This window comes from Macrotis lagotis, chromosome 4 (assembly GCF_037893015.1).
Source record: "Macrotis lagotis isolate mMagLag1 chromosome 4, bilby.v1.9.chrom.fasta, whole genome shotgun sequence".
Lineage (NCBI taxonomy): Eukaryota > Metazoa > Chordata > Mammalia > Peramelemorphia > Peramelidae > Macrotis > Macrotis lagotis.
The window spans coordinates 168,142,599-168,155,520 of NC_133661.1; the positions used below are offsets into that span (position 1 = coordinate 168,142,599).

Here is a 12,922-nt window from a genome sequence, read left to right on the forward strand (position 1 = left end):
TGCAATTGGTCTGTATTAGAACTATGCCTTTATTGGTATAATTGTAGCTACTCTACAAGAAATTGAACAAGACATTTTAAAATAAAGTAATAATGTAATTTATCTTTTGTTCCATTTTAGGAAATAGTGAAAGTGGTACAGTGGTAATGGGAGAAACTTCTTATCTAGCTTTGAAAGATGCTAACTCAGTTCTTGAGGTAAATTTCAGTGATTTCCATTTCCTTTGTTGAATGCTGAATAAAATTTAAAAAAAAAATTTTTCCTCAATTATACATAAAAATACTTTTTAGCATTCTTTAAAAAAAAATGAATTCCAAATTCTGTTCCTCTCTTTTTCCTGCCCTCCTTGATTTCCACATTAGTCAAGTTGTGAAAGATAACTCCTTCCAAAAAAGAGAGTAAAAAATAATTGGCTTCAGGCCATCATTTCTTTTTTCTGGAATTGGATAGCATTTTTCATCGTGGGTCCCTTGAAATTATCTTAGGTCATTGTATTGTTGTGAATAGCTAAGTCATTTACATTTGTTCATTAATATTGCTTTTTTTGTATACAATGTTCTTCTGATTTTGTATACAGTGTTCTCTGCATCAGTTCCTATAAGTCTTTCCAGATTTTTCTGAAATTACCTGCTCCTCATTTCATTGGGAATCATATACCACAGCTTGTGTTAATCTGTTTCTGCAGTTGATGGATATTTTCAAATTCTTGTCTACCTCAAAACGAGCTGCTACAAATATCCTTATCAAAAAGGTCCTTGCCCCTTTTTAAAAAATCTCTGGGATATAGTAGTAGTGGTAGTAGTAGTAGTAGCAGTAGTAGTACAAGATCAAAGAGTATATACAATATCATAGGTTTTTGTTTCTATTTGAAGTTTAAGAAATTTCATTATATATTTTAAGGATTAATTCATTTTATATATAGATTGAATATAGAAATATTCCATATTCTATTTTGACTGAATTAAAATCTTAAAAGATTTTTTAGTTCAGATGAAACAGATATATTTTAAAAAGCCCTAATTTAGTAACACTTTCCTTACTTTAAATGTAATTTTCCTGAAAATAGCCAGGCTTCTTTAATTATCCTGAAGAGGTTTAATAGTAATTTAACTTTTTAGCTGTTGTGAACTATATACATAAATCAAATGAGAGTCACATTGTATAGTGGATAAAGAGCTGGCCTTAGAGTTGGAAAGTCCTTGTTCAAGTTCCATGTCTGATATATTCTAAAATGTGATCCTAGGCATTTCCCTTAATAATGCTCAGTGATTCAGGCAAACTCTATAATAGTGAAGCCATAGTTTTGTTTTAAAAAAAATCAGAATAAAAATTTAAACTAAAATACAGGACAAAATGCAATTCAGTCTGTTGAGGGTATCCTAACTTGTTTTTTCTCTTTTCTATTTATTTTATTTTATTTTCCCCTCCAGATACATGGAAAAAACAAATTTCAACATTCACTTCCACAATCTTGAGTTCCAAATTCTCTTCCTCCAATCTACTCCCCATCATTGAAAAAAGCAAGTTACTTGATATAGATTAAAAATCTGTAGTCATGAAAAACATTATCACAATAGCCATACTGTAAAAGTAAACATACCCTTCCCTCTGAAATGTATCCTCACTTTTTAAACAAAATTGAATTTTCTATCCAAAGATTTTTATGAATAAGATATTTTATTTTGACACCTTTTATTGTAGGTATTCTAAATTATGAGTAAGGTACATCAAAACTTTCTCAAGTTTCTGTGGCAGGAATGTAAAGTAGCCTTTTCCCTCACTATTCCTACTAATTTTTTATCACTCTCCCCTGGGGAATGATAAGTTATTTAATATGTATGCAGTACTGTGTGAAGTATTTTACAATTTGTGATTTTTTTCCTCAGACAGAGAAAGAAAAATCACCTGATGACAGTGTCTGCTTTGGGGCTATCAGTGATGATTCTGACATCGTTACCCTTGAACCACCTAAGTTGGAAGAAATTGGAGCACAAGAAGAAGTTATAATTGTTAAGGATATTCAGGGTCCTGAAGATTTTAACTTGGGCTCTTCTTCTAGTAGCCAGTATACATTTTGTCAGCCAGACACTGGTAAGAACTTCACAAAGATCTGTGAGCCTTTAGATATTTTCCCAAACCCGATGTGACTTTCTATTCCAAATTTTCAGGTCCTTGACTGTTGAAAAATGAACCTTTTAAGTCCTGCTTCTGATTGTATGATTCCAATCAATCACTTAATGTCTCAGTGTCCTGGGCAAGTGATAATCTGTAAAGGAAAGAGAGTTTCTCTTTGGGAGTTCTATATACTTATGTGGCATATGACCTATTCTTAAAAAAAAAATAGTAGAACCATAGAGTTTTATTTTACTAACATGTATTTCAAATGACATCAGGTACGACTTGTAGTAGATATATATACCAGATACTTCAAAAAAGTGTAACATTTTTCAAATTTAAGCCTAAAGATGAAAGGGAGAATTTAAGATAACAGTTTGAAATCCAGAAAATCTAGTAATTCACTAATATTACCTGTGGATAAAAGATAGTAGCTTGTTATGATTATTTTTCTCATTAGGGAACCATGACTATACAGTTGTACCCGATTGATTTGTGGTATCCTGTGTGTAGTGGAACAATGTTATTTGAGGGTTTATTATGCATTTAACACAAAACAGGAAAACACGACTTTGGACACAAGAAAAAGTGATTATCTATGGAACTTGTTTTGAAAATGTATGTCATTTTTAATAGGGTAGTAACACAATTATCCTCTTTTTCATTTCCTTTTCTAAATTTTTCATGCTTTTATTCCTTTGTTTATTTTTACATAGTTATCATTGTATATATATATATATTGTTCTTTTTTAAATCTTCCATTTCTTCCTCAAAGTCTTATTCTTTTAATTATTTATATTATAAGTATATTTATCATTTCCTATGACATAACATATATTAATATATAATGGAGTTTTAAAATTTGCAAATCATTTATAGTATGTCATTTGATCCTTATATCAAAGAAGGATAGTATCTTCCCTCATTTTATTTAGAGTTAAGAAATTGAAGTTCAGAAGTTAAGGAAATTTTGCCACTGGTTACAGAGAATAGCTAAGAAATACAAGATTGGTTTTGAACCCAAGTCTCTTTGGTTTCTAAATAGTGTTCTTTCCACTGCATCATGTAGACACAACAGTGATCAGTTCTTCCCCATTGTTGGATATATATTGGTTTTTTTTTTCAGTTTTTCTATCATGAATAATGATGCTATGATTTTGTACAGATAAGTTCTTTTTCCCTGTCAGTAATACCCTATTGACACCAGGAATATAATCTTCTTTCTTTGTTACCCTTTTACAAAATATCATAATTTTTATTTTGAAAATATCATGGTGTCAGTTAACAGCCTCTCTAGTTTTTTGGTAATTTTTTTAAAATTTATTTATTTAAGGCATTGGGGTTATGTGACTTGCCCAGGGTCACATAGTTAGGCAGTTATTAAGTGTGTGAGGCCAGATTTGAACTTAGGTCCTGCCGACTCCAGGGTTGGTGCTCTATTTACTGTGCCACCTATCTGCCTCTAAATTTTTGAAAGAGAATCAGAATTAGTAGAATAAGAAATTAAGTAGATTAAAAATTAAGAAATAAATACTCAGTGATGTTCTTGCATCTATGGTATAGTTATAGAAGTTAGTTATTTAGTATCTTTGTGGTCATACATAAAATAAAGGAGTAGGAGAATGAATAAGGACTTAGTGAAATATTATAGTACAAATAGATTAAATTTTAATGTTGTGACACTTTTCCAAAGTAAATCCAAATCTTTCCTTTTTATTTTTATAACAAAGCTTTAAAAGTATCTTTTTTCTTGTTTATTACAAAAGAATGGTGGTGGGAGAAGCTGTGGAAGATTCCAGAGTACATAAGGGGATGGGATGATCAACTGAAACACCATGTTCCAAGACAACTCTTTGAAGGTGGTGTGACTAAATCTGCTCAGCTTTTATAATAGAGCTGATTGTAACTAGTCACATTTCTGAGTGCTTTAAAGACTTGATTGTGCTCTGATACTAAAATAAGTGTTCAAAATTATCCCTCTTTTAAAAAACTTCCATAGTGTGGCTTAAGCTTCTTGCATGTCATTGTGTTGCTTAAATTTTATGAATTGATCTAAGTTAAAGTTTAAATTCCATTTTATCAGTTGATTGTTTTAGCTGTCATATTGTTTGGGTTGTAGAGCAAAGCTATATTAGATAAAAGAGGTTTTGAATGATGAAGTGTGTGACCTGTGTTTGAAGTGGTTTAAATTGATCTTTTAGCTAGCATTATTTTGCATCTGTCCAATTATAGTTAGAAAACAATTCTTTAATATTGTTTTGACTAACAATAATTTCAGGAGTTTGACTTTACATGCTCCATTCAATTCTTTGTTCAATAAAATAGGAACTCACCTGAGGAATATAAGCTTGGAGATAATATGTTAAGTTCCCATTAGAAAACTGACTTGACCTTTGTATCCTCATTTCACTCACTTTTACATGGTCATGAAAAATTAGGAATTTTTATCTCTGTGTTACTTTCAATAATTTTGAGAATTAATTGACTCTATATGATCTACTTTGGAAGAGCATTGCCTAGAAAACTTAACAGATTGGCTGTGGCATGACTTTTACTCTTATTTGCATATACACCTTAAATATGTAATGCATGAATATTTTGCTTTGGAGCTCATTTTTGGAGCTCAAATTTAATTTCATAATTTGTTCTTCCCCAATTGATCTTCCTCTTTATTGGACTATGGACACCATTTTTCGTATAGTTTTATCTTAAGTTTATACCAGTCTACTACTACTGATCACACTGAAGTATTGATTCATCGAACTGAAACTCAGCTGGAAAGAAGGTGTGATAATATGCTGGTGAAGTGTCTAGAAAAGAAATGTCAAACTCAATTAAATAGCGAGAACTTAGAGTTCATGAAGCTTTCCTTTGAAAATCTAGATTACTTTATTCCCATTTTTGATTTATAATTGTCATATGCTGCTACATATCAGAAGAGCCATTTTGTTATGGAAATTCTGCTTTTCCTTTCTTTTGCTGATATCTCCCAATGGATAAAATCATACATTTCTGTAATAAAAGAAGGAAATTAAAGAAAGGGTTTTTATTGTTAAACATAAATGTCCTGGCCTTAACAATGGAGTGATGAAAAGTAAAGTGTGCACCGTCTACACCTTTGTAAATTTGTTGGGTAGGAGTCTAGTTGTATATTTTCCCTCCATTTTAAGTTGTCTCTTAAGTTTGTTTCTCCTTGAGATCAAATTGAAAAAGTGTTTTCAGTTTTAATCTGAATTAACACATTTTATAAACTTTATTCCAATTGGGGACTAAGAGTAGACTAAAATAGAATGATTTCCACAGGTAGGAAATGGAATGAAGAACATGCCTGGGATTAATGAATTGGTGTATTTAGAGATACCTCTTCCCCTAAATTGTGAGAAAACATATCAAAAATCAAGCATCATATAGTACTTTTCAGTGCTATATGTTGTTGGAAAATTTTTAAAGTATTTTTCATATCTTATAAAATTATTTTTTAAATTTTACTAGTATATCCATCTCGGCCTACTGATGATGAATCAAGTAGTGATGAAACAAGTCATCAGCCCAGTCTCACAATGAGAAGACGACGTGCTAGAAAGAAGACAGTTTCTTGTTCAGAATCTGAAGATAGACCACCTAATGAACATGAATCTGATTCTCCCAAGGAACAGGTGCACCAGCGCCACTTCGGTAGTGGCCTCAACAAATGTATTATACTAGCTTTGGTGATTGCAATCAGCATGGGTTTTGGACATTTCTATGGTAAGAATTAAGAATTAGTCTGATATTATGGGCAGGCTGATGATGCAGTAAAGATATCAATGTACTAAGATCAAGTCTGTATCCTACTTATTAGTGATTCTGTGATTAATTAGACAAGTTAATGTGGTTATGATACTTAAGTTCCTTGAGTTTTTTACCCTAAAAATAGGATAATACCTGTTATAATATCTGTATATGTATTGTGATAGAATGGCCTAAATGATAGATGTGCCTTGAAAAGTAGTATTTTCAATGTATTTTATTATAAGATATTTTTCCTTTTTAAGGTAGGTTTAAAAATAACCAATTGTTACTGTAATACTAATTATATTTTATTAGCAAATCAGTTATTATAGTAAATTAAATGAATTAATTTAAGGCATTAAATTAGGCATCCTAGCATTATGTTCTTGGGAATAGTGTGAAAATCACGAACTGTTTGTATTTAACTGAAATTTTTTTCATATCTCATATTATTACTGATTACTTACTGTTCAGATATAGATGTGTCATTTTGACTGTCGCTGTTGCCATGATTTAGTAAAATTTAGAATTTTTCCTCATGACTTCCTGATATTTTAACATGTCATGGGTGTATCTGTGAATCAAATTGTTCATAAAATGCATAGCATCTGTAATTTTCTTGTGGCAGCTTAAAATTTACAAATACCTCCTTCACTCATCATATGAAGTGTAGGTAGAATGAGTATTAAACTTCATTTACAGCAAAAAAAAAGTACAGTATAGAGATATAGAGATTTAGAAAAGGTAAGTGACCTTCCTCAAGGTTACATAGCCAATAATAGAGATAAAATTCAAACAAAATTTAATTTTATTGCATCATGTTGCCTTTCCCAGACAAAGAACATAAAGGTTCAAGGTGCACACTGTCTCCTCTTACATTTGGAGACTTTGGCAAAGAATTCTGTTGTTATTAGAATCTTAAAGATTCTTAAAGAAAAGTGGGGAAATTTCGAGAAGATAGTATTGGCAGAAGGCGACTGAACTTCTAAGAAGAGTTCTTTTGGAAAGTAAATTATTATTAATTTTACTATTGATTATATGCAATCTGTACGTAATTCTGGATCATTTACCAGATAATCTAAAATTTTGCTTTAATAATCAGAACTTAAGCACTTTTTATAGGAGGTTGGGGAAGATCGGTCTGCTTCCTTTGTAGTTGGTTTAGCATTTTTTTCATTTTTATTCTGCCATCTTGACAAAAGTGTCTGTGAACAAGCTATAGAACGACATTTTTGGCAGATCCAGGTTTTGGTTTTTTTTTTTTTTTAGGTTTTTGCAAGGCAAATGGGGTTAAGTGGCTTGCCCAAGGCCACACAGCTAGGTAATTATTAAGTGTCTGAGACCGGATTTGAACCCAGGTACTCCTGACTCCAGGGCCGGTGCTCTATCCACTATGCCACCTAGCTGCCCCTAGATCCAGTTTTAATTACTTTACAGGTGTTAAGTCTTTATATTGTGTCATCTGATTTTTAGAACTTGTGGCTTCAAGATTATAATAGATTTCATAATATAGATGAACAGATAGAATAGCAGATTAGCTCTATTTCTATCCAAGGAGTGAACCAAAGTGAGTTTGCCTTTCATTTAAACATACCTATTAGGTAACTTTTCAATGCACTTAGCAAGAAACATTTCCTAAGATAAAAATCAAGAAAATGCTGCCTGCTCACTTCTGTGGTAGCCAAAGTAATTTGCAGTTGCATTAAAGTTAGAAAATAAACAGATTCTATTTGGATTATCATCAGAAAAATTTTGTGTAGTGCTAATAAGAAAAATGATTATATTCTTAATTCCTCAGTGTATTTACAGATCTCTACATATCTCCAAGGTTTCCTTTCTTATAGATAACTCTCAGTAAATTGAAGCCATCATGTCTACCTATTGTGAATTTTCAGTGACATAGAGAAATAGACTTCATATAGCACTTTTCAGTAGGGAGGGTAAAGGTTAATTTTTTTCCTGGATATCATATATATATATATATATATTCAACACTATATAGTGTTGCACTATACTATATAACACTATATTAAAAACCAAAATTTTTATATATTTTTCTGTAAAGCTGGAGTCAAATATTCTCATCCTTCCAATATTTAGCTTTAAAATAATACCCTAGGGGCGGCTAGGTGGCGCAGTGGATAGAGCACCGGTCCTGGAGTCAGGTGTACCTGGGTTCAAATTCGGCCTCAGACACTTAATAATTACCTAGCTGTGTGGCCTTGGGCAAGCCACTTAACCCCATTTGCCTTGCAAAAACTTAAAAATCATACCCTACTATTAAAATTATTGTGTAATAAATATTTCCAATATAAAGAATGATTTATCTTGAGCATTTCAACCTATCAAAACTTTAGTGCAATGATAATTATAGTTTGAATACATAATTGACATTTTTATAATGAGATATCACTAATATAGGTCAAATTAATAATAGCTATCATTTTCATAGTTCTTTAATGTTTGCAGAGCAATACACACACACACACACACACACACACACACACACACACACACACACACACACATATATATGTAGAGAGTATAGACTGGTGAAATGTATACCAGAATACTTGGGTTCACATCCCATCTTTCACACAAGTTTTATGCCTCCTACCTCCATTCCACAATTTCCTATTATTTAACTTTTATGTGCCTCAGAGACATAGCTTGATTGGGATTTGTGTTGGAGGAAATTCCACTAGAATTCTTTTTTTTTTTTTTGACCTTATGCATAGTACCTCTTTCCTTTCTTTATTTCCTGTTCTTCCTTTAAAATCCAGCTCACTTGGGGCAGCTACGTGGTGCAGTGGATAGGGCAACGGCCTTAGAATCAGGAGTACCTGAATTCAAATCTGGCCTCAGACACTTAATAATTACCTCGCTGTGTGATTTTTGGGCAAGTCACTTAACCCATTGCCTTAAATAAATAAAATCCAGCTCACTTAATTATTCCTACAGAAAGCCTTCTGTAGTTCTTCTCCCTCTTTCTCTCTTCCTCCCCAATTCATTGCTGGCAGTTCCCATCTCTTCAATCCTCTGAAGGTATCCTCCCTCATACATTGCATTTTTTTTATGTGTACTTATATATCTAAATTTGTTTTAATAGTTAACAGTTGGACTTTTTGATGTTTATTTGAATAAAAATGTTGTCTTTTCACAGGTAAACCTGCAGGTAATAAGAAATACCTTTTATTCTCTTGCTTAAAGAAAAAATTAATGCAGAAAATATCAAAATTAATGATTAACCCAAGTGACTTTAAATACCCACAACATTGCATGATCTTTGAGCATTTGGTAAAAAATTAAAAATACTTAGAAAGAAAAGGTATCTGTTCATTGAGAACTATTTTACCTATTGTTTAAAAATATTTGGAAAATGGTATTTCAGTGCTTAGAATCAAAGCATTCACATTTGTCTTTGTATTTTCTACATTAAACTATTCAGAATAACTATAAGATGTAGCAATATATATTTTTCTATAATTATGTCCTATGCCCCTAAATTTCTTTCTGGTGATGAATATTTGAGGATGACTATAATGTGGTATGAATATAGTGTAAAGTAAAAAGGTGTCTTAAAAATATACAGAACTTTTATAGCCAATTAAGTATTTCTCTTCAAAATAATTACCTATGGGAGACTATATATGTATTCCAGTGCTGTTGCCATTGTTCATTGAGGTTATCTTTAGAGACAATTTGAGCATTTAGAAAAACAAACAGAAAACTCAAAAAAGAATTCAGAAAACAAATGTATTACTTGTAGTTTAATCATTAAGACCAATTAGCAAGATAGATTATCTCTGACATTTGGCTCTATTCACAAATCAAATTCACACTCGAAAGGGCAAATATTTGAATATCTCTTAGAAAAGTTCTGTTTATGTTCCAAAAAAGGAGCTCCAATGTCAATGTCATTGGAATAGATAATGTACTCTCAAGGATTACTTTGAAGAAAACACATATTTGAATGTACAAAGTTCTGATGTATTTAGGCATACAGTAATAATGTTTGTCCTTCACTTTTGAAGAAGATCACAACATCAGGCAGGTGATCATTTCTCCTCCAGAGCCATCTGGCCAGATATGGCCCTGGATGTGGGGCAATCAGGGTTAAGTGACTTGCTCAAGGTCACACAGCTAGTAAGTTTCAAGTGTCTGAGGCTTGATTCGAACTCCTGTCCTTCTGACTCCAAGGCCAGTGCTCTATCTACTGCGTCAACTAGATGTCCTATTTAGGCATACAAATGCATAATCCAACACACTCAAATTCTCTGATACAATTTTATTAGTCTGAATAAAGGATACATCCCTAAAATGAAGTCTTTGAAATGAAAATTTTAAAAAAGTACAGGTGTAATCTGAAAACATTTGAAAAGAATAAAAACCACATTGGTGGCTTGTGTTCCTAACCTATATTTCATTCACATCTTGTAAATTTAGTACAATCATAGATGGAATTATTCGATATTTAAATTTCTAGTTTCTTTTTCTCTCAGTCCTCACAGACTTCCAGTGAGGAGATCTTATCTTCCTTGACTGTAGTTAGAAGAAACATTTGTAATTACAAGTTGTCATCTTTTTTGTCTTGACTTGTGTTCTTCAATGTCCTCTGCTTGGTCCTCTTTTTCTTATACTTTAACCTTTGTTGATGCTGATACTCTGACCTTAGCCATTACTTTAAACATCTATATTTCTGTCTCCAACTATTTCCAGAACTAATTCCATATTTTTAATGCTACTAGTTGGCTTCAAATAGATACTTTATCAGCATCTCAATTCAAAATATCCTACCAGAGCAAAATTTCACAATTCCATAAAATGGCATTGCATTTGAGTACAGTACTAGTTTCATGCAAAGATAAAAATATAGATAAGAAAAGGTCTCCAGTATCTCAAAGCTTATAGTCTAATACAGTTATAAAAGATTTATACTTAAATACAAGGTTCTATGTTTGTAGCAATTTGGATACTCTCTCCTAAGATACAATTTATAACCCATTCTTGCCTGCCCATCATGTGTTACTTTTGTTCATGTTGTCCTTTAAATTTTCCATAGCGTAGTCTACCCAGGGCATTAAGAAGTTTTCTTTACTTTTTCTTCACAGATACTAGTGAGTACTTTGGCTAACCATTTGTCATCCTCTCTACATGAATAGCTAATCTTTTTCTATCATTTATTTTCCTGATAACTCATTGAGCTCTTGTTTTCAAAGTTCTTCTATTCAGGCCCATTAGATTTAGGCCCATTACCCTCTGAGTGATAGTAATTTTTGATTCTTTGGATATTGTTGTCCTGTCTTAGTGATAAAATAAAACATACATAGATTATTCTAATGAAGATATGTATTAGAGGGGCCTGATAAAGACTGGCATTGTCATTACTCATTAGAGTATGGGAAGAAAGTCACCAGGAAAGACATTATAGGGAAATATTATGTGGTTTGAACTTTATACATTAGAAATTTAAAAGGGGAAGAAAGGACTTTCTAGGGTTAGGGCACTTTTTGATTAAATGCACAAAAATCTAAAAATGTTTATGGCACATTTAAGGAACAAAATTAATAGTTTCATGGGAAAATGGGGTGGGAATCACAGGATCATAACTTTAGGGCTGGAAGGGACGTTAATGGATTATGGATGAAGAGGCAGAGACAAGTGATATTAGAGAGATATAATTGATAGAACTTGGTAAAAAATTGTATATTTGGGACTAGAGAAAAGACCTGGGCCACACTCTTTTGCCCTTAAAAGTAACTATGACATGTCAGAGATTTAGAGCCACCATGGCTTAATGGACCAGGAAAATCAGGGGGAGGAAAAGTCTCTGATCCAAATTCCTATGAGACCTTAGACAAGTCACTTAACTTCCTAATCATCTGGGCACTGATAACTTATAAGTTGCAGAGAAACTTCTGACCAGCATTGGTAGAGAGTGTTTCCTTAACTAGGAATTCCTTGCAAAATTAAATCACAGGTTCAGTTCCCAATCTCTTTCTTATGTCAAATATAACATTGTGTTTCTAATATGGGTTACTAAATTATTGGCATTGATAAAACTAGGTAATAATGAGGGAATGCATTTAGGGCAAAAAATCATAAACTTGACTTTGGAAATGTTCTGTTTAAATTACTAGTGGCAGTTCCTTCTAGGAAGAGATGCTCTATAGAATAGAGCTGTGAATCTTTAGCTCAGAAATGAAAATGCAGATTTGAGAGTAAATAAAAGATCATTGACATAATACATAACACTTCTTCTCTCCCTAACAAATACTGAAACCATTACTGCCTCCTTTTGCCCCTAATTGTATTATTTTTGTTGATGATGCCACTGTTTTTCACTTTTGGCTTTTCCCCTGTCCTTATCTTTCATGTCTAGAGATTCTATTCTAAAACCTATCTTGAATCCCTTTTTCCTTCCATTTCCAATGAAACCACTATAGTTCTTTCTCTCATTTCATCTCACACTATCATACTTGCTTACTGAGCTCCCAGTCTCCTATTTATCTCCTTTCTAATTCATCTTTCTCATTACTGACCAAATCATCTTCCTAATTCCCTGCTTTGATCAAGTTGTCTCTCCTAAAACTTTTTACTGCTTATGATTCTGTATACCCTTCTGATCTTGGCATTTAGAGCACTTCAGAAGTTTGCTCTATTCCATTTTCATAGCTCACATATTAATTCCCTTGATGTTTGATAGTCCAGCTATCTGAACTTTTGTCATGTTCATCATTCCCATTCTGCCTTCTCTTTGTTTTTCATACATTTTTCTGCTTTTCTTGAAATTCTTGAAATGGATTCTCTTCAATCTCCATTTGTTGGAATATTTCCCTTTTTTTAAGACCCAGTTCAGGTGCAACTTCATGTTCAAGCCTTCCTTCCCCATTCTCTTTCTGCTCGAAAGCAATTTCTTCCTTCTCAAAATTTCTTCTAACATTTTGTCCTTAACTTGCAATTCTTTGACCTTTACAGTTATCATGTTCTTTGTATCACAGTTACTTGTGACTATGTGTTTTGTCATGATTAGTTT

The 12,922-nt window shown here is 32.3% G+C and overlaps 1 protein-coding gene across 4 annotated transcripts in view; it reads left to right on the top strand.

Moving 5' to 3' along the window:
- Window positions 1-12,922, top strand: part of CCPG1 (cell cycle progression 1) — a 54,874-nt gene that overhangs the window by 26,250 nt on the left and 15,702 nt on the right. For 3 of the 4 annotated variants that reach the window (XM_074234619.1, XM_074234620.1, XM_074234621.1), the window contains 4 exons: window positions 121-197; window positions 1,887-2,091; window positions 3,882-3,974; window positions 5,608-5,862. In XM_074234619.1, coding sequence (XP_074090720.1) covers window positions 121-197; window positions 1,887-2,091; window positions 3,882-3,974; window positions 5,608-5,862 — 630 coding nt within the window. The remainder of the gene's footprint in view (window positions 1-120; window positions 198-1,886; window positions 2,092-3,881; window positions 3,975-5,607; window positions 5,863-12,922) is intronic. The other variant, XM_074234622.1, reaches the window with a different exon arrangement.